Genomic DNA, 21,915 nt, shown 5'->3' on the forward strand with positions numbered 1-21,915 from the left:
GGCTGGAGGAGCGAGCTAGCCAATGAGCTAAGAGGGGGCGTGTCCGGGGCAGGGCGCCGCTCGTGCTCTGGTGGACAGAGGCGATGCTGAACCGGCAGAGCCCGGCTGAGCGCGGCGGCAGCGGCGAGCGGGGATGCCGGAGCCGGAGCGGGAGCCGGGTGCGGGCTCCTCCCCGCGGCGCTTCACCTGGGAGGAGATCGGGCTCCGCACGGGCCGGGGGCACCCGCAGCAGGAGCGGTGGCTGGTGATCGACAGGAAGGTCTATGACATCAGCCAGTTCTACCGGCGGCACCCGGGGGGCGCCCGAGTCATCAGTCACTACGCGGGGCAGGACGCCACGGTGAGGGCCGGGGCTGGCGGGTTCCCTTCATTCCCCGTGCAGCGCTGAGTCCCGCGCTGGGGCAGGCGGCGAGCGGGTCATCGCGGGCGCTGAATTGGGGTCACACTGTGGCTGTGCCCTGCCTTGTGGTGCCAGCACGCTGTGGGGAGTTTTTGCTTGTGGCAAGCATTGAAGAGGTGGGGAGATCAGCAGGGGCAGTGGGGATGGGAGATGGCAGAGCCTGGGGGATAAGCTAATGGGAGAGGCGGTAATGTTATGGAAAGGGGAGAGAGCAAGAAGGGATTCAACTGCAGGGATTTTATTCCCTGTAGTGGGGGGGTGGGGTATGTTGGAAAAATCAAAGGGCTGTATCTAGAGGCAGTGCCAGGAAATGAGAGGAATGGAGGGAGCAAATCAGGGTAGGAAGGAGCAGCATGGAGTGTGTATAGGGCACAGATGGTGGAACATCTGAGTTAGCCCAGTTCCAAAGGGCCACCTGCTCTTTTAAGCCCTGTGCATGTGATGATGATACTTCCACAGTTCTGTGAGCAGCACTAGTCCCCATACAGAGATCCTGGTAAAGACCAGGAGGTTGACTGTGTGGTTCAAGTTCTCCTATGTACCTGAGAGTCTGGGGAAGGGGCTTTCTGGAGCAGCTGTATGGTGATGGGGATCCTGAAGTCTGTAGTCAGACAGGGAGGGGAAGAAGAAAGGGCAGGTTCAGTAGAACATGTGCCCCAGTGGTGGCAAGGGGATGTGCTAATGGGGAGAGGGAGTAAACCCCAGAAACCATATGTGGAGTGAACAGACAAGTGATCTCATGAAGCATAATCAGCATAAGTCAGCTTGTGCTTTAAAAGTGAAAACTCAGCAGAGTAGGGATTTTGGTCTCTGTCTAGCATCAGTTACCTAAATACCAAGTACATCTACACTGCTAGATAAAAAATAAATCAGAACTAAAATCCTGGAAAGCAGATGCACTTTAGAGACCCAGTCCACCAAAGTAGTTAAGCATGTGCTTAATTTTAAGTGTGTGAGCAATCCCGCTGACCTCATGCTTAAAGATAAGCATATGCTTAAGTGCTTTACTAGATTGGGGCCTAAGTGATGGAGCTGAGGATAACACAGACAACAATACCCTTGTAAGGGGTAAACAAGAAACCCCCATCTCCCCAAATTATCTCTTCCCTGCTAAATTTAGATGTTCAGCAACATGCTACCAGGGCTTTGCTGGTGGGGCCTTTCCTTCACCTTTCATATCAACCTCCAACTAGCAGATATATGGTAAATTTACAAGTCCAGCGCTAAACATACTGTGATCTGCTTTTTCCCTCAGACTGCAGCTTCAAAATCTCTGATTCACAATCAGAATTAAACAAATAAGCCAAGCTACCACTTCAACAGAGATAAGCAGATCCCCTTTCTGATCCAGCAAACGGCCAGGCCCTCTTATCCAAGGTGGGGGGGGGGCAATCCTTAGGAGAGGGTTGGGAGGTCTTTGGTCCACTGAGGCCCCATAAAACTTGGGTTCTTGTTCTGAGCAAAGGGTGTTATAAACCTGAAACCATCGGACAACCGCTGGGAGGGGTCTGAAGGACTGTTAAACTCCCAGAGCCCATGCTGGAATTGAGGTGATCTCTGGTAAGCATATTACCAAACCTGTAGGTTCTTTTATTGTTTTAAAATATGTTCTCTCTCTAATGCTTTCCCCTTAAGAATTAAAGTGCTTGCTTAGAAAGAGCTGTGTGGTAACTCATAACTGTTGGCAATTACCCTGTTACTAGTCTCTGAAAAGAAAGCAAAGCACAGACCCTGGCCTGTTAGGCACTCTGCCTTGCTGGGGAATAACACAGTGTAGGCAGGCAACTGTTCAGCCTGGAAATACCCTGTTCAGAAGGGAGAGAGAAGCAGGTTTCCACTCAAGAGAGGCAAGACTGGCGAGCCAGAAGCCTAGAGTGGGATGCCCTTGCTGAACCATATGGAGGGAATATGGGAACAGTTGCCCTGAACTGTGACACACACAACAAGCGTTACACTTTCTCATCTTCAGAGAGTAACTACAACTGGGTGAAACAGAACTGCTGACCTCTGAAGTAGCTGAGCTGTAGTGAATCCCAGCTTTTTTTGGATATTTCTATACTGGAAATCCAAAATCAGGCTCCTAGAAAAAACAAAAGCAAAGGAAAAGCACTTCCCCCTTAAATGTGTGGCTTGCTTCCTCAGTACCATGATTCTCAGAAGGTGCATTAAAGCCCCATCACAATCCCCTACCCCCACCCTCCCTTGAGGCTTTACTGCCAGGTTGTACAACCACCACTGTAATGATTGGTCTAAACTTGTGGTACCACTATCTCTTGGTCTGCCCATGTACAACCCCCTTATTCTCCCTCTTCCAATAGGAGAACAGAGATGAAAATACCCCTCTCTCTCTCCCCTGTTTAGGTAAGCCTGAGCTGAGAGGATGCCCTCTCCCCTTCCTGATTAAATACAACAAAGCTGAGCTGGAATTGGCTGCATCAGCCACATCTGAAAACTGTTCCTGGCTAGGTGCCATTTAAAGGGCCAGCACTTTCCAAAAGAACACAAAGCCATGTGGGCACGTGTTGTGTTGAGCAATGAACTGGAAACAAAGAAAACCAGGAGTGGGGGCAGGGATTCCCTTAAAAAGAGAAAGCAAAGTTAGTCCTGGGAAGACTGTAACTGCAATTCTAGGACAGACACGGTGAGGGGAAATGTAACAAGAGACAAAGTGGGAGACTTTCAGTGGAAGTGAGGCACCAAACTAACATGTGAACCCCCTCCAGTGGGTTTGGAATCTAAAGCAAGGTGGACTGTGAATATAGTGATACAGGTATATAAACCCTGACTTGCTTGGTTGGGGCCGTGCTTTCCCAGAGAGGGCACAGGGAACATAAAGCTGCTAAGTGATTGCTGATTTTCCCAAGTGACAAGAAGTCACTGATTTCGCTGGCAGGGCTCTCCCAAGCAGCAGTGCACAGGTGTTGGGGGAGTCAGGAGCCTGTTACACACACTGCTCAGTAATGTTGGGGGAGGCACCTGAGGGAACCAAAGGCAGCTAGAGGGGGAGCAGTAGTAAGCAGTGAAGCTGGGGGATGGGCCCGTGGGAGATTGTCAGTGGGATGAGCCTGGAACAGCCTGGGGGGTTTTGTTTGTAGTGAGTGGCAGAACCTGGGGTAAAGTTGGGGGAACCTCCTCAACCCTCCTCCTTCACCTGATTAACCTTTTCAATTCAGCCAATCCAGTCCTGTCTCTACTCTCCAGTTGCCCCAGTCCCCAGCCTGTCTCCCCACTAGCTCCTGTACACCTATTCTGCAGGTCACTGAGGCAGCCCTTTGCGGTGGATGAACCATGCTGGTTAGTCAAGTAGGGAGAGTGCAGATCATCCAAACTAGCAGTGCCCATTGGAGATGTCACAGCAGTTCCTGTGTTTAGGGGGAGCAACTGCAGCGTAAGCCTTGCTGCCTGCCCTTAGCTCAGCTGGAAGTGTGGGAAGTGGAGGGAATGGGAGTAAACCATTGCTTGGAATGGCTAGAGGCAAAGGAGAGGGAGAAATGGGGTGTTAGAGAACCAGGTGGAGTACAGCAGAGGGCACATTGGTTCATATTTTGAAAGTGGACGGGTTGGAGCCAGAAGAGGGACCGGCTGGTGTTGCACAAAAGGAGAGAAATGAGAAGAAACAGGAGGCAGAAGAGAATGGGGTCAAGGAGGCATGTTATGGGTTGGACAGGAAAAGAAAGACTTTTGATTCAGAGGTAGGGAGGAAGAGGGCCCAGATACCATGGTGATGTGCATTAGAAATAGCTATATAGAAAGTGGCAGAGAGCTCCTACTGCAGGGTATCTGTTTTGGCTTTGAAGAGATCGCCAAGGCGTTGGGCAGGGAAAGAAGAAGGGTTTGGCAAGTCCGCCTGCCCCATTCTCACCCCATTCTCTTGTCTGTGTTTTAGGATCCCTTCACAGCGTTTCACCTTGACAAGGCTCTGGTGAGAAAGTACATGAGCTCGCTGTTCATTGGGGAACTGGCATCGGATCAACCCAGCTTTGAACCCAGCAAAAACGTGAGTGTCGTAAAAGTCAGATTTTGGGATGGGATTAGGGCAGCAGTGGGGATGTGCTGATAGCCGTCATTTTCTGGCAACCAGAACTCCCAGGAAATGGCAAATCACATTGCATCTTAGACTCATGCCTGTTTGAGGCTTCCCCTTGGTATCCACCAATACCAGGCTAGAAAAACAGGGCCTATTGGTCACAGGTTCCCTCTTGTGTTACCGCAACACTCGTCAGGCAGGGAGCAGAACATGTTAGCTATAGGCTCCCCCCAGTGATACAGGGACGCAGACCGGAGAGGGCAGCTCCTACTGACCAGGGGATCCCTTTGGTGTCCTAGTGACCCTCACCTGAGGGTGGGAGTGAGAAGGGCAGATCCAGTCAGCCATAGGCTCTCCCTGGTGTCACAGAGACCCTTCACCCACCCAAGGGTTATAGCATGTCAGCTGCATGCTTTCCCTGATGTCACAGCTACTGCCTCTGAGGGGACCCCTGCTTTCCACTGCTGCTGCAGTGACCCCTCTGGAGCTCTCAGGGCTCTTGAGGCTGCTGTCTGGACACCCATGGGAGAGTGCTGAATGTTTGGTCTCCCTGCAGAAATTGCTGGTAGAGGACTTCCGCGAGCTGCGCACCACCGTTGAGAGGATGGGACTCCTCAACCCCAACCACCTCTTCTTCTTCCTGCTTCTCCTGCACATTCTGCTGCTGGATGCTGCTGCATGGCTCACCATCTGGTACTTTGGGTCATCCTTGCTGCCTTTCCTCTTCTCTGCACTGCTGCTAGGCACCGTCCAGGTAAACTGCTAAGGGATCATCCTGTACTTCCACAAACTCAGGACCAATGATGTATCCCCGGGTGCTTCTGTCAGTATTTGTGATGCTCTTTTACTTGGTGAGCCAAGGAAAGATAAACTTGAAAATGCTTCAGAAATGCTGGGAGTGGGGAGCTGAAAGTGACTGCATTTTTGGTCTCTCCCAGCAGGATGCACTGTGAAGAGCAGTGTAGGAGTTCTGGATGTGGAGAGCTCACAGCTTCTCCGTTCCTTGCCTGCCTTAACAGGAGGAGCTGGAGGGGAGGAAGCTGGTTGTGGGAAGTTCCCAGCTATTTTAGACTCAGCCTCTCTTAGGAGGCGGTGCTGTTGGAAATACAGCAGAAGCTCTGGATTTGGCAGGTTCACAAGAATTCCAGTCCCCTTCTTCCCAAGGTCTGGTTGAGGGGAGGGAATGCAGCCCCTCAATGCATGCGTTTTGAGTAAGCGGAATTAGAGCTGGTATCATATGTATCTCCTCCCCATAGTCTGCTAGAGCGCTTCATTCGTCCTGGACTTCTTGCTATAGTGGAAACAAGGCTGTACTTTTCTGCTCTGTTTTGTATGAACTTTGAGAGACACTAGGCAGTAGCCATGCCCTCCTTGTGTTCCCATGGGAACACGTAGTGCACTGGAGCGGAGGACATAGCAGCTCTGAAAGCCCCAGCTGTTCCTCTTCTGCCCAGGTGGTCCCTCTGGAATTACAAATGCTCAGAGGAGGCAGGCTTCTCCTCAAAGGCTACTTTGTTACGGCGCTCTGACCAGTTTGAAGAGAATAAATGCCCTGATTCTTAGTTCCATAGCCTTTTCTTCCTGGCCCCTCCTTCCCCACGTAAACAACTCTCCAGCGCTCTGTAACCTCACCCGGTCTGGGCTGGAGTCTAGTGGCAGTACAGTGAGGGAGCGTGTATGGAGAATGGAAATATCTCCTTGTGACCAGTACAGGGTGCTCTCGCCTGCTTGAGATGAACAGTCAGGAGAGCAGGAGTGTTGTTCCTATGACTGTATGTGTGGAGAATGAACACTGTTGCAGAAGCTCACTGAACTCTGGCTGTTTTCTCATGATTCCTTTTGTCTTCCAGGCCCAGGCTGGGTGGCTTCAGCATGATTTTGGGCACCTCTCGGTGTTCAGCAAATCCAAATGGAACCACTTGGTTCACAAGTTTGTGATTGGCCATCTGAAGGTAAGTGTTCGGTGCTGAGAGCAATCGCCAGAGTTTCAACAGGACTCATGAGCAAGGGAGCATCAAGAAGCATCTCGTTCCCTAAACATGACAGGGAGGGGAATGTGGTGCAGCTCTTGGGAAGGGATGAATAAGTGGAGGAGCTGACTTATTTTTGGCAGCACTGAAGTTTGAATCCTCTGGTCTCATTTGTTCCTGCAGGGTGCGCCAGCCAGCTGGTGGAATCACCTGCACTTCCAGCACCATGCTAAACCCAACTGCTTCCGCAAGGACCCTGATGTTAACATGCACCCCTTATTTTTTGCTTTGGGAAAGACACTGTCTGTGGAGGTGAGTCTGAGGGATGTCTGGGGGCAGGTTGGGTCACTAGAAGGATGCGGCATTAAAAGGATCCAAAATCAGGAAGCAGCATAAAGTTGGGGAGAACACTGACTGTCATGCAGAGCTGCAGAACAGCTGGGCTGCCTCTGTGTTTCAGGCATTCTGGGAAGGGGTTGGGAGGGACAGACCTCTTGCTTAAAATCCAATTTCCTATGAGAGAGAGGAAGAGGAAGTGAGAGATCATGGAGTGGCAGTAGCCTCCCTGTAGCTGTGGTTGCAACCAGCTTCCTTTTGTCATTTGTCCTGGTATAACTTTGACTTGGAAAATTGGTTTAGCCTGAAAATTTCCAGCTTTTCGCTGGAGGCAAAAAAGAAAGTTAATTAAACTGCTTTTGAATCAGTATAAAAATTACCCAGATTTGAAATGTTGTCTTATATTTAACATTACTTTGCCTTCCCTGGCTCCAAACAACTTGTTACAACTTCTTTAAACTTTCCATACAGTTAAACTTCATTAAAAGTTGCTTTTTTTGCTATGTTTTTGAATGTGTTAAAGATTGCTTCATGATTATGAGTCAGTATTCATTTTCTCAGCTGAAGAAGGGCTATGACAAGATACGGATGTGGATACAAATTGCTTGTTTTGTTAATTTTTAGATTAGCTTGGCTAATTTTAGTGCTCCAGGAAGTGAAACACCAGCTAGCATGTAAAAGTGATTCAAGATTCCTATGCATTTCAGCCAAAACACTAGCTAATTCAGTGCTGGACTCACGGGCCCACTGAAATCAGTGGGAATCTGTCAGTCAATTTCAGTGAGATTTGGAATTGGTCCCAGCTGGAGTGCAAATGCATCCCTGGTGTAACACTTCCAGAAATGGTTTTGACATTTGGGTTTTTTAAAACATGAACCCAAATGAATATAGTGACTGGCTCAGACTTTCTGATTTTTTTCCCCTGGAACTGAGGAATTGTTGGCCTACTCAGTGCAAGGAAGCAGTAAATTTGATATATCTGGACTTTAGTAATGCTTTCAACACAGTCCCACCATGATATTCTCATAAGAAAACTAGAGAAATATGGTCTTGTCTTGATGAAGTTACTATAAGATGGGCGCAGAACTGGTTAAAAGACCATTCTCAAAAAGTTGTTAGTAGTGGCTCATTGTCAAACTGGTAGGGCATATCCAGTGGAGTGCTGCAGAGGTCTGTACTGGTACTATTCAGTATTTTCATAAACGGCTGGGATAATGGCGTGGAGAGTATGCTTATAAAATTTGCAGATGACACCAAGGTGTGAGAGGTTGCACGGTCCTTGGAGTTCAGGATTAGAATTCAAGTTTATCTTGATAAATTGGAGAATTGGTCTGAAATCAGTAATATGACATTCAATAAAGACAAGTGCAAAGTACTATACTTAGGAAGGAAGAATTAAATGCACAAATACAAAATGAGAAATATGTGGCTAGGCAGCAGTACTGGAGAAAAGGATCTGGAGGTTATAATGGATCTCAAATTGACTATGAGTCAACAGTGTGATGATGTTGGGAAAAAGACAAATATCATTTTGGGATGTATTACCAGTAGTGTCATATGTAAGACTTGTGAGGTACAACTCTGCTTGGCACTGGTGAGGCCCCAGTTGGAGTATTGTGTCTTGATCTAGGCACCACACTTTGAGAAGGATGTGTTAAGGGCTGTTATGAAGAGGACAGCGATTAATTGTTCTCCGTGTCCTCCAAGGGTAGGACAAGAAGTAATCAGCTTAGTTTGCAGCAAGGGAGATTTAAGTTAGATATTAGGGAAAACTTTGTAGTTAAGGACTGGAACAGATTACCCAAGAAGGTTGTGGAATCCCCATCATTGGAGGTTTTTAAAAACAGGTTAGGCAAACATCTGTCGGGGTTGGTCTAGGTACACTTGGTCCTGCATTAGCGTGAGGGGCTGGACTAGATGACCTGTCCAAGTTACTTCCAGCCTTATGTTTCTATGAATCTGTGATTCTGCTTATGGCAGGGGTAGGCAAACTACAGCCTGAGGGCCACATCCGGCCCTCTAGATGTTTTAATCCGGCCCTTGAGCTCTTGCTGGGGAGCGGGGTCAGGGGTTTGCCCCACTCTGCACAGCTTCTGGAAGCAGTGGCATGTCCCCCCTCTGGCTCCTACGTGTAGAGGCAGCCAGGGAGCTCTGCATGCTGCCCCCACCCCAAGCGTGGCCCCCACAGCTCATGTTGTCCGGGAACCACGGCCAATGGGAGCTGCAGAGGCGGCACCTGCGGACAAAGCAGCGCACGGACAGGGCCAACTCTAGGTTTTTTGCCATCTCAAGCAAAATTTTTTGGCTGCCCCTGACCCCAGACCTGGGCTCTCACCCTCCCCCCTTCCCAACCAGTGCCCTCCCCCACTCGCACCCCCTGCCGCCCCAGTGCTGGGCTCTCCCCCCACACGCACACCCGCACCCCCTGCCACCCCAGCCCTGGGCTTCCCCCCTTCCACCAGTGCTGACTCCACCCGCTCCCCCCTTGCCTCTAGCCGGTCCGGCGCTGGCAGGGTCGAGGTAAGCAGTGGGGCTCCCGGGCCACGACTCAGTCCAGGGTCCCTCCAGCCAGGGCTCCCACCTCCAGGACCGGCCGGGACCTGAGAGGGCAGAGCTGGGGGACCACCCTGGCAGGGGGCTGAGGAGCCGGGGCAGGGTAGCCCCAGAGGGAGTGGAGCCCTGGAGAGCGGGACGCGGGCCCCACATGGCAGCGCCCCACCCTCTATGGCCCCGCTGCTGCTTCTGGACGCCCTGTTGCAGTCCTTGGGAGGCTCGGGCCGCTTCGCCCAGCCCCGGCTGCGGCGCGGGGGAGTGGCCACCCTGCGGCACCTGCAGGCGGCTCCATGTGCCCCGCAGGGCTTCCCCAAGCCCGAGTGTCCCCTGTTCGGAGCCTGCCTGGCCCAGCCACAAGGTGCAGGCACTGCTCCCCGGCGGTGCGAACTGCAACAGCCCCAAGCACCCACCACCCGCTGCTGCTGCCAGGGCCGGCTCTAGGCTGTTGCCGCCCGAAGCAAAAAAAAAAAAGATGGCCGGAATGCCGCCCCTGAAAATGTGCTGCCCCAAGCACGTGCTTGGTTTGCTGGTGCCTAGAGCCAGCCCTGCATGCGGAGCTGCCTGGCCGCACCTCCATGTAGGAGCTGGAGTGGGGGGACGCTGCTGCTTCTGGGAGCTGCTTGAGGTAAGCGCTGCCTGGAGCCTGCACCCTGACCCCCTCCCACCCTCCAAACCCCTCTGCCCAAGCCCGGAGCACCATCCTGCATCCCCAGCCCCGCAGCCCCACCCCAGAGCCCACACCCCCAGCTGGAGCCCTCATCCCCTCCCGGACCCCAACCCCCAATTTTGTGAACATTCATGGCCCGCCATTCAATTTCCATACCCAGATGTGGCCCTTGGGCCAAACAGTTTGTTCACCATTGGCTTATGGGGAGCTAGTAGAGTTGTTTGAGGATGGCAGTGATGTGGTCTCACCTATCTGTACATAAGTCATTGAAAATCAAGTGTCTCCAAGATAGGAAAATCTAGTCACCCTTGTTTCCATGGAGATTATCTACAGTCTAGGTTATCTGTCTCTGCTTTCAAGGCTAATCTGATATGAATGGGTGTTCTAAACACTGCCAGATATATTAGTAGCATCATGTTTTATTTTTGTTTCTGTATTTTTGCATAGCATACAAATTATCCTTTGTACCGTATGCATTTTTCCAGTGCTAGGAACTGTATTAAGTAGCTGTACTAGAAGGTAGCCTGCCTAGATATTGCCAGCTTCTGCTACCAATAGCAAGTTACAGTGGAGAGTAAGGCCCCAGTCCAGCATGTGCTTAACTGTACACATATGAGTAGTCCCATTGTCTTCAACGAGACTACTCACATGAGTATTGTTGGAGGTGAAGATGAATCTATCCCAGATCCAGGGCCCTGTTGTTCTCTGGTTTATTCCAGAGCATTAATGAAGGCAAAATTCAGCTACAGTTCAGTCTGTTGGCTTATCTGTATTATCCAGGTGATAAGCACTCTCTCATGACCATGTGGTGGGACCTTTTGTGCATGTCAGAGTGAAGGGAGCTTTCTGGATTAGTATCATCCACATGGAGCCATTTTGCTGATTGTCATTCTTTCAGTGGAGGCAGGGTAGAGCAGAGTAGGACCATCTGTTCCTTCTCTACAAAGGTGACAGCTCTAATCAGGGTCTGCTACAGATCTGTCTTACTAACTGAGAGAGACAAGGTGGGTGAGGTAATATCTTTTATTGGACCAACTTCTGTTGTTGAAAGAGAGAAGCTTTTGAGCTATACACAGAGCTCTTCTTCAGGTCCCTCTGTAGCTCGAAAGCATGTCTCTTTCATCAACAGAAGCAGGTCCACTAAAAGATATTATCTCACCCATCTTGTCTCTCTAATATCCTGGGACCAACATGGCTGCAACAACACTGCAAACATTAATAACTTAGCATACACATAAGAACATTCCTATTTTCTGAGCCCCAGTGGCTCTGAGTTGAAAGATATGGATTGGGTAATGGTCAGGATCCTGGAGAGGTTTGGGTGTGTGTTGTATCCCATCTTCGCTATCTTCTCCTCTTGGTTAACTGCCTGGTGTGAGTTAACCCTGAGAGCACAGGGAAACCTGAGCATATGGCCTGCTGTTGGGTGTGTTATTCAGTAGCAAGTGCCACTATTTGTCTGTGTGACTCTTATCAGCTCTGTGGTCTCTTGAGAGGACTATCTCATGGAAGGACTATCCGGATATGTGGACTCTCTACTCAGACCCTACACCACCAGCACTCCCAGCTATCTCCGTGACACCACTGATTTCCTGAGAAAACTACAATGCATTGGTGATCTTCCAGAAAACACCATCCTAGTCACCATGGATGTGGAGGCTCTCTACACAAACATCCCACACGCTGATGGAATACAAGCTGTCAGGAACAGTACCCCTGATGATGACACAGCACAACTGGTTGCTGAGCTCTGTGACTTTATCCTCACGCACAATTATTTCAAATTTGGTGACAATATGTACCTCCAGACCAGTAGTACCACTATGGGCACCTGCATGGCCCCACAATATGCCAACATTTTTATGGCTGTCCTGGAACAACGCTTCCTCAGCTCTTGTCCACTCATGCCCCTTCTCTACCTACGCTACATTGATGACATCATCATCTGGACCCATAGGAAGGACGCTCTGGAAGAATTCCACCATGATTTCAACAGCTTCCACCCCTCCATCAACCTCAGCCTGGACCAATCTACACAGGAGGTCCACTTCCTAGACACCACAATACAAATAAGTGACGTCATATTAACACCACCCTATATGGAAAACCCACCAACCGCTATGCCTACCTTCATGCCTCCAGCTTCCATCCCAGACACACCACACGATCCATCGTCTACAGCCAGGCACTGAGGTACAACCATATCTGCTCCAACCCCTCAGACAGAGACCAACACCTACAAGATCTTCACCAAGCATTCTCAAAACTACAGTATCCGCATGAGGAAATAAGGAAACAAATCAACAAAGCCAGACGTGTACCCAGAAGCCTCCTGCTGCAAAACAAACCCAAGAAAGAAACCAACAGAACTCCACTGGCCATCACCTACAGTCCTCAGCTTAAACCTCTCCAACGCATCATCAGTGATCTACAACCCATCCTGGACAATGATCTCTCGCTTTCACAGACCTTGGGAGGCAGGCGAGTCCTCGCCCACAGACAAACTGGCAACCTGAAGCATATTCTCACCAGCAACCACACACTGCACCATAGCAACTCTAACTCAGGAACCAATCCATGCAACAAACCTCGATGCCAACTCTGTCCACATATCTACACCAGCAACACCATCACAGGACCTAACCAGATCAGCTGCAACATCACCTGTTCATTCACCTGCACGTCCACCAATGTTATATAAACCATCATATGCTAGCAATGCCCCCCTGCTATGTACATCGGCCAAACTGGACAGTCCCTACATAAAAGGATAAATGGACACAAGTCCGATATTAGGAATGGCAATATACAAAAACCTGTAGGAGAACACTTCAACCTTCCTGGCCACACAATAGCAGATTTTAAGGTAGCCATCCTACAGCAAAAAAACCCTTTAGGACCAGACTTCAAAGAGAAACTGCTGAGCTTCAGTTCATTTGCAAATATGACACCATCAGCTCAGGATTAAACAAAGACTGTGAATGGCTAGCCAACTACAAAAGCAGTTTCTCCTCCCTTGGTGTTCACACCTCAACTACTAGAAGAGGGCCTCATCCTCCCTGATTGAACTAGCCTTGTTATCTCCAGACTGATTCTGGCCTGCATATTTATACCTGCCTCTGGAAATTTCCATTACATGCGTCTGACAAAGTGGGTATTCACCCACAAAAGCTTATGCTCCAATACATCTGTTAGTTTATAAGGTGCCACCGGACTCTTTGCTGCTTTTTACAAATCCAGACTAACACCGCTACCCCTCTGATATTTGAGAGGACTTGTGATAAGACTTTTAAAACCCTGGTAGCGGTCATAGTAATAAATGGAATCTCATTTGTGATGTGGTTCCAGCGCCCCCTACTGGGGAAGAGCTTGTTGTGCAGGTCAGAATTCACATTTCAAGGGCCTAGACTAGACAGTTGTGAATCAGAGGCAGAGCTGGGAGGGGGTCCTTTTAGAAGATATAAAATAGGGTGAAGAAGTGCTGTGGGTGACCCAGGTAGGAAGAGAACTGGCTGGTGCCTGATAAATACCTCTCCAGTGAGAGGTGGTATGTAGACATTTCTCCTGATGGAGATGGTATGGGATTTGTGAGCCTCCCTCCTAGGGAGGTTTCAGAGTAGCAGCCGTGTTAGTCTGTATCTGCAAAAAGAACAGGAGTACTTGTGGCACCTTAGAGACTAACAAATTTATTTGAGCATAAGCTTTCGTGGGCTACAGCCCACTTCTTCGGATGCATGGAATGGAACATATAGTGAGGAGATAGAGACACACACACACACACACACACACACACACACACACACACACACACACACTCTTACTTAATTGGCCTCTTAGAGTTGGTAGGACAACTCCCACCTTTTCATGCTCTCTGTGTGTGTGTGTATATAGATCTCCTCAATATATGTTCCATTCCATGCATCCGAAGAAGTGGGCTGTAGCCCACGAAAGCTTATGCTCAAATAAATTTGTTAGTCTCTAAGGTGCCACATGTACTCCTGTTCTTTCTCCTAGGGAGGGTGATGGAAGCAGGGGCGGCGCTAGGTATTTTGCCGCCCCAAGCACGGCAGGCAGGCTGCCTTCGGCGGCTTGCCTGCGGGAGGTCCCTGGTCCCGCGGATTCGGTGGCTTGCCTGCGGGAGGTCCGCCAAAACCGCGGGACCAGCGGACCCTCTGCAGGCGTGCCGCCAAAGGCAACCTGCCTGCCGCCCTCGCAGCAACCGGCAGAGCACCCCCCGTGGCTTGCCGCCCCAGGCACGCGCTTGGCATGCTGGTGCCTGGAGCCGCCCCTGGATGGAAGTGCTTGTATAAGTGTCTCTGTAGCCCAGGTAACCTGCCGTGATCCCTTTTTCTTTCACAGCTTGGGATGAAGAAGAAGAAGTTCATGCCTTACAACCACCAGCACAAGTACTTCTTCATCAGTGAGTATCTCCACTCCCGTGCAGTACCAGCAATCATTAGTAGGAGCATTACCAGCAGATCGAGGCAAGTGATTATTCCCCTCTATTCAGCACTGGTGAGGCCACATATGGAGTATTGTGTCCAGTTCTGGGCCCCCCACTACAGAAAGGATGTGGACAAATTGGAGAGAGTCTAGTGGAGGACAACAGAAATGATCAGGGGGTTCGGGCACATGACTTCTGAGGAGAGGCTGAGGGAACTGGGCTTATTTAGTCTGCAGAAGAGAAGAGGGAGGAGAGATTTGATAGCAGCCTTCAACTACCTGAAGGGGGGTTCCAAAGAGGATGGAGCTCAGCTGTTCTCAGTGGTGGCAGATGACAGAACAAGGAGCAATGGTCTCAAGTTGCAGTGGGGGGGGGTCTAGGTTGGATATTAGGAAAAACTATTTCACTAGGAGTGGGGTGAAGCACTGGAATAGGTTACCTAGGGAGGGTTTTAAGGCCCGGCTTGACAAAGTCTTGGCTGCGATGATTTAATTGGGATTGGTCTTGCTTTGAGCAGGGGATTGGACTAGATAACCTCCTGAGGTCTCTTCCAACCCTAATCTTCTTTGATTCTGTGAATCACCAGAACCCTCCAAATTAATTCCTTTGGAATATGATTACCTGCTTCATGTCTCTGTATTCTCCTTTTCTCTCCTCTAGTTGGACCCCCAGCCCTGGTGCCTCTCTACTTCCAGTGGTACATATTCTACTTCGCAGTGCAGCGCAGACAGTGGGTGGTGAGTATGTCCAGCTTTGCCAGACCCTGCGGTGCCTTCCCTAGTTTTCTGAATAAGGTTTGGTGTGGGGAGTTGGGACTGAAATGTCAGAGGGAGGAGTCCTGAGTGTGGAGTGGCTGGTCACGATGTCTCATAGTGGATGGGTGTATGACTGGTGCTGAATCCTTTGATAGAAGAGCAGAGTGGGTGTCTTCCTCCTAATGCATATGCTTCTCAGTCTGTGAGGGACCAGCTTCTGCTCTGGTAACAAAGGGAGCTGGGCTCTGCTACTGTGCAGGGATGGTCGTCAGTCACCAAGGGTTTCTGGGGCTTTCCCCTCATGTTGTGGGGTTGGTGCAACTCTGTGGAGCCTGACCATCAAATGGCACACGTGGCTGGCTTTGGGCAGGAAGGGAGACAGTACTTACCCTTCTGTGGCTGCCTGGGGGCGGGAAGCCATTGAAAGCTGAGGGGAGCAGGAAGGAAAGCTGTAGAAATGAGAGGGGCTGAGAATGGAATTTAATGTAGTTGTCCCAGGCAGATGAGGCATTGAACAAAAAAATAGATTTTTCTCTTTGCGGGGGACGGCCCCTTTCTCCTAGTTCCCCCACCCAGTTTCAGTGGTGGGGTCTCCAGATTGAGAGAGCCCAGATTGAGAGAGCACCCAGAGCAGCACCAGGCTCCTGTACCAAAGATCTGGCCGCATCTGCCACTTCTCCCTGCCACCAGAAGCTCTCTTGTTATCCCCCCTTTACACTGTTCGGGCGTCCTAATGGCCTAGAACCCAGTCCTCCAGCAGCACAGAGTGGACTGGGCAAAGGAGAATATGGGGGGGGGGGGGGGGATTCAGGAGCATGGTACGGGGGTGTGCTGTGACAAGGAGGGATAATGGGGGTTGGGCGGCAAATGCAGAAAAGGAAGAGCTCTCACCTGAGATTTAGGCGCAAGGGGGTCTTGACTGGGGAGAGAAGCAACTGAGAGAGGATTATTGCAGGAAAGGGAGTAAGTACCAGAGAAAAGCCCACAGGAAAGTGAAAAGGAACAAGGAATGGTGGGAGGGAAATGAGGCAGAACAAAGCTGTCAATAGCTGCTGCTGCTTTCCCCCTTCCACTTCCCGAGTCTCTCCTTTCTGCCCTCACTGCCCATTCTGGCTTCAGAGGTGAACGAGATATTGGCCCTTCAGTGTGCGCCTTCTTTTGGCCCATGGCCCAGCTCAGGCTGATTACGTGCCAGGGAGTGAAGGGGAGCTAAAGCATATGGGCAGTAAGGGGGGAGGGGGATGTCTTCAGGGCTGCATTTCAGATGGCGCATGCTAGGGAGGGGAGGGAGATAAAGACTGGGAATTATAGTGGTGGTTTCTGGGGGTGCCAGTGCAGGGCAGTGGGCAGGAGCTGTAATCTACACCCTCGATGCAGGTTTCTCTCTGTCTCCTCTCTGGCAGGACCTGGCCTGGATGCTGACCTTCTACATCCGATTCTTCCTCACTTACTTGCCATTACTGGGGGCGAAAGGGCTCCTGGGGCTCTTCCTTCTGGTCAGGTATCACTCACCCTGCTACCCGCTGTGGCTGCTTCAGCTCACAGCTGTTTCTTATCAATCCCTCTGCTCTGCCCTTCCCTAGCCTCTAGCCACCCTGCCCATCTCTCCTTTTCCTATCTGCCCCTTTATCTTCTGCCCATTGTGACTTTCTGTGAGCTGACAGGGGAGATTATTTTCCCTGTGGTGTCATCACCTGTGTGGGCCTTTTGCTGTCCGGTTGGTTGGAGTCCATGGGAGAGGTTTCATCAAGCAGTAACTGCTTTGGCCAAGGACGAGTGCTTGTTCCTGGGCTGTCGCAGGCTTAGGTGGGCATGTGGTTGAGTGACTGCTTTGTGTGTGTTTGTCTGCACAGGCTCATAGAGAGTAACTGGTTTGTCTGGGTGACGCAAATGAACCACATCCCCATGCACATCGATTACGATAAGAACGTGGACTGGTTCTCTACTCAGGTATGACCCTCTGCTTCCCCGGGAGCTGTGGGCCTGTGGGTGTAAATTCCAGACCAGATGGCACTTTGCCATAGATGCTCGGGGTCAGCAGTGCGCCCGCAGAGTGTTACAGGGTTCAGTAGGGAAAGGCCTTGTGAGCACTGAAATTCATGGTAATGGGGTGGGAGTCTGCACTCATGGGGGTGACATGGTGACTGCAGGGTGATCTGGGGTTTTGCTTGGAGCTCTCCCAGTGCAAGACGTTCCTATGTCCTCTATTCTTGTGTCTTGACCCTGTGCCCATTTCTGTAAGGGTGAGGAGGTCTCCACAGAGGAGAGTCAGGGCAGATTTGGCCTAATCCTGCTAGTGAGATCAGCTCTGTATTGGTTAGGACTATGATCCCATATCCCAGAATGCCATTCTCACCCAGGCCTGGTCTCACTGTCCTCAGGAGTGAGAGCTGTCATCCCCATCCTCAGATGAATCTGTTCAGGCTGGAGGAGAGTGAGGATGAGAAGGTGGCACCAGGTTATCCTGCTGTTCAGGCAAATGAGAGATGAGCATTCATGGAACAACACTCACTGCTCCTCTTCCTCCCCCAGCTCCAGGCAACGTGTAATGTTCACCAGTCTCTGTTCAATGACTGGTTTAGCGGGCACCTGAACTTCCAGATCGAACACCAGTGAGTATGGGCGCAGGGATGAGGGAAGGAATCTTAAGAAACACCAGTCACTATGGGCACCAGGGGAGGGCAAGGGACCCTGTGCGGCATCAGTGAAAACAGGCACAAAGGAAAGGGCAGGAAATCTATGGCGTACAGGATATGGAGGAGGAGTGGGAACTGTATTGGGCATCAGACGGAAAGGCAGGAACTCTCTGGGGCACCAATGACTACACCCATTGAGGGAGACGGAATGGGAACCGGATGGGATATCAGTGAGTACAGGCACTGAATATAGTGAGAAGAGACCACTATAGGGCACTAATTGATTCCAGACTCAAGGTGAGAATAACGTACCTGTAAGGTTGGCTCCTTGAGGGGAGGCAGGAAGCCTGTGAAGCACTAAGTGAGAGACCAGCTCTCTTGCAGGTTTAAACTAGTGTAAATGGTGGATTCTCTGTAATTTGAAGTCTTTAAATTATGATTTGAGGACTACAGTAACTCAGCCAGAGGTTATGGGTCTATTACAGGAGTGGGCTGGGGTGGCGCGGGGTGAGGTTCTGTGGCCTGCAATGTACAGGAGGTCAGAATAGATGATCATGATGGTCCCTTCTGGCCTTAAAGTCTATGAGTCTGTGAGATCTCACTCAATCAGCCCCCTTCTCTCTCCACAGCCTTTTCCCCACAATGCCTCGACACAACTACTGGAAGGTGGCCCCCCTGGTGAAGTCCCTGTGTGCCAAGCATGGCGTTGAGTACCAGTCCAAGCCCCTGTTCACTGCCTTTGCAGACATTGTGCAGTAGGTATCAGTCAATGTAAAAATGTTGTGCAGTAGCCTTTGACAAGATGGGGACACTGGGCCTTGTGGGAAGACAGGTCCACTAGGGACGTGGGGTGGGCGGGCCACCGCTGAAACAGAAGAGATGCAGTAGAAATAGGATTGTATGGTTCACGGGACTGAGAATGGGATATGGACTGTTTTTATATCTAGCCACTGGTTTCAATCAGTTGCAGATAGCTAGTGTGAACATTCTAATGGAGAACACTCTGCCAGCAGCCTATTCTCCCACCTCAGGTGCCTCCCTTACTGTCACTCTAGGATTATGTCAGGGTTGGAGTCTCCTAGACAGGTCTGTCCCAAGCCTCATTCATTCCATCTTTCTCTTTTTATAGCCCTTATTTGTGGACTTGAAACCTTACTTGACCGTACATGTCTTCTCCTTTGCTTGCCTCCGTCCTTTTTGTCTCCTGTTGGGTTGTTTAACCCTCGGATCATACAGCAGTCCCTTGTGACTCCATAGGGACTTGTCCTATGCCTTTCCCAGGATCTGTAGTGTGAATCGCTGTGTCTTTGAGGATCTCCCTGATGTGTTCCAGACAAGGGATTAGAATATTACACTAGATTTTATTGCCCCCCCCCACCACAAATTTGCTTTATTGATCTTTACTCTCACTGTGCTGCCACATTTCATCATTTGTTTCTAAACTAATCAGACTCTCTCTATCCCTGCAGCTCTCTGAAGGATTCGGGGGAGCTCTGGCTCGATGCCTATCTACATAAATAAGCAGCAGCAGCTCCAAACCGAGGTATTCTCCACCCTTGCTGCTTCCCAGGGTGGTCACCATGAAGACAAAGAGAGCCGGCTGAGCCAGGGGTGTGGAGCTGGGCAAGCTTAATTCCAGTAATGAGTGTGGGTTTTTTTAAAGATGTTTGTTCTTAGTCCTTCTCATGCTTCTCCTGCTCCTCCTTTTTGGGACTGAATAATAGAGAGGATCAGAATGGAGGAGATCACCCGTTAGGAAGGAGGAGGTGCCTGTAGGTCTGGGAATTAACGTCTTTCTGTCTGGTGACATTTCACTTGCTGTGTCTGTAGGAGAGAAACCTTTTATCTAACATAGATATTTCTGAGACGCCTGGCAGCTTGGTATCTAACCCCTGCTCTGCTCCTTCCCCATGTGAAAGAATCAAGGAAGCTGGGACAGTCTGAGAGCACTGAAGATAGAAGTTGGGGTGGTGGGAAGAGGGAGAAATGTAAGCGTGGGAAAGAGAAGAAACTGTGTAGGGGCTATGTTGTTAAACATCATTGTGCATTTAAACCATGTGCCCAAACCTTGGGGCAGAGGGGTAGAGAAGAAAGGCCAAACCACCGGGCAGGGGCTTAGACTACTTTGTAGGATGAGTGTGAGAAGAGAGAGACCAAACCGCAGTGCAGGCACAGCTGGGATGCTAGAGCTGTTTCCTAGAGGTGGAGTGTTTGGCTTGCTGTGCCCAATGGGAGTGCTGCTACATATATGCCTTGAGTGCTTTATTTTTTTTTGTAGAGGTAGGATGGTGAGCCCCTGGATCTCTGGGTTAATTATCATATTGCAACTTCCAGTGGAGATGGCATGAGTAGCTTCCACAGTGCCATACCCTAAAAGTGAAAGAGTTGATGGACCAGTTACTGATACTCTAAAAAAAATAGACATTAATGCAAGGGAAATCTCTAGTCCCCCTAGATTAACTGCTACAGTGCCCCTAGCAGTTTAGATTAGGAAGAAGACTGGCCCCTTGGGAGTGTACACTCATTATACTGTACCCTTTGGCTACTGAGGACTTTGTAAATAGGGAGAGAACTCAGGATTTTTTGTATCTAAACCACAGGATGCTCCCATGTGAGCTACAGGCAAATCTTCTTCCACTGTTGAGGCACTAGGGTTCAGGACACCACTTAAACATGTCTAACATTCCAGCCAGCAGAGGGCAGTGGGGGACACGCATTGCACACACACAAACACAGGCCAGTAAGTTGTGCCTCTGGTTCTCTATGGGTATGTGTGTCTACACTGCAATAAAAAACCCACAGCACTGAGTCAGCTGACTTGGGCGTGGTGGGCCTTGGGCTGTGGGGCTAAAAATAGCAGTATGGATGTTTGGGCTCAGGCAAGAGCCCAGGCTCCAAGACCCCCCCCCCCCCCTGCAAGCCCCATGTCACGGGTCTTTGATTGCAGTGTGGACGTACCCTATTAGGTAATGTGCCTCCAAGACATGCTCTGAAAGAGTATACGCTTCACTGTAACATTGCCAGAGTATTAATTAGCCTTACGGCGTTTGCCGACACTACTACAAGGCCAAACAGCCCAACTGCCAAAGTAGATGTAGCATCTCGCGTGACCTTTCTAAAGGCTGCAGTTTGATCACTCGCACCCTCCCTACCCCCATCACTTCCTTGTGTTTGGGCCTCCCCTCTCCAGGTTCTGGGTCCAACTTCTTTCCATCTCTCTCTGGGATTCTTAAATGGATAAGTGTGACGCGAGGACTCTCCCCATCTTCCCTGCCCTCCCCTCACTCCTCCTGCAGCCAGCCAGCATCATGACAGCTTTTCCCAACTAAGGTAACAGGTGATTCAGGCCATGACTACACCACAGACTTATGTTGGCACAACTGTGTCAGGGGCGAGAAGAGGGGTGATCTCTGACCAGCACAACAGTGCCAGCAAAAGCCCCTATTACAGACACAGCTATACCAGCAAACTGTGCTTTTTCTTAGATAGCTGGCTTTGCCTGAGGGAGGAGGGTGGGGCTGGAATAAGCTATGCCATTACAAAGCGCAGTTTTGTTGGTATAGCTGTATCCACACATGGCAAGCTTTGCCAGTAGAGTATTCCACTGTGGGTCATTATGCCAGCAAAGTGCTCCTAATGTAGACATGGTCATAGTACTAAAGGAGACTGGGAAAGAAATGTAACTTCTGCTCTCAGGCCACCATCCAAAAGATTGGAGGGCCTGTGAAGTGGGCGGTGTCACCTCACCCTCGACAACGGCTGGGATGGGAATTTATTTTTGTTTAATGGAAATAATTAAATTGCCATTAAATCATAGGTCCGGAGTGTTGAATAAAGACTGTAAATTAAATGAAATCTGCTGGGCTCCAATGGTTGTTTTCTCCTGTTCTGTCCCTTTTCTTTCCCATCATTTTCTTTCATGTGGGGGATTAGTAAGGAAACCTGCTGCCTTCCCCAATCCCTTCCATCATAAGGGTAAATCTCATCTGTGCAGGAAACATGGCTTTCTGGGGGCTGGTCTGCAACTATGGAGTAAGCTCCTGCAGGAGCTAAGGACCATCACAAAACTTGCTACCTTCTGCTCCAAGTTCAAGGCATATTTCTTCAACCTGGCCTTCACTAGCATA

General features: G+C 50.2%; 1 protein-coding gene across 2 annotated transcripts; it reads left to right on the forward strand.

Moving 5' to 3' along the window:
- Nucleotides 1-87: 87 nt before the first annotated feature.
- LOC123368719 (acyl-CoA (8-3)-desaturase-like) lies at nucleotides 88-21,643 on the forward strand. 2 transcript variants are annotated; one of them, XM_045013773.1, is made up of 12 exons: nucleotides 97-340; nucleotides 4,287-4,397; nucleotides 4,984-5,181; nucleotides 6,278-6,379; nucleotides 6,581-6,709; nucleotides 14,313-14,373; nucleotides 15,058-15,134; nucleotides 16,556-16,653; nucleotides 17,006-17,102; nucleotides 17,685-17,764; nucleotides 18,418-18,543; nucleotides 19,258-21,643. In XM_045013773.1, the coding sequence occupies exons 1-12, from the start codon at nucleotides 134-136 to the stop codon at nucleotides 19,307-19,309; spliced, it is 1,338 nt and encodes a 445-aa protein (XP_044869708.1). In that variant the 5' UTR covers nucleotides 97-133; the 3' UTR covers nucleotides 19,310-21,643. The 2 variants fall into 2 exon arrangements, with proteins under 2 accessions (XP_044869709.1, XP_044869708.1); XM_045013774.1 differs by lacking the exons at nucleotides 17,685-17,764; nucleotides 18,418-18,543; nucleotides 19,258-21,643 and adding an exon at nucleotides 17,534-17,677 and having other exon boundaries at nucleotides 88-340.
- The last annotated feature ends 272 nt before the right edge of the window (nucleotides 21,644-21,915 follow it).

The sequence above is a fragment of the Mauremys mutica genome, chromosome 4 (assembly GCF_020497125.1).
Source record: "Mauremys mutica isolate MM-2020 ecotype Southern chromosome 4, ASM2049712v1, whole genome shotgun sequence".
NCBI classification, from domain to species: Eukaryota; Metazoa; Chordata; order Testudines; family Geoemydidae; genus Mauremys; species Mauremys mutica.

Coding starts and splice junctions, on each gene's coding strand:
- LOC123368719 (XM_045013773.1), top strand. CDS start 134: ATGCCGGAGCCGGAGCGGGAGCCGGGTGCGGGCTCCTCCCCGCGGCGC. Junction 6,380..6,580: donor TTGTGATTGGCCATCTGAAG/GTAAGTGTTCGG, acceptor TTGTTCCTGCAG/GGTGCGCCAGCCAGCTGGTG. Junction 17,103..17,684: donor TGGACTGGTTCTCTACTCAG/GTATGACCCTCT, acceptor TTCCTCCCCCAG/CTCCAGGCAACGTGTAATGT.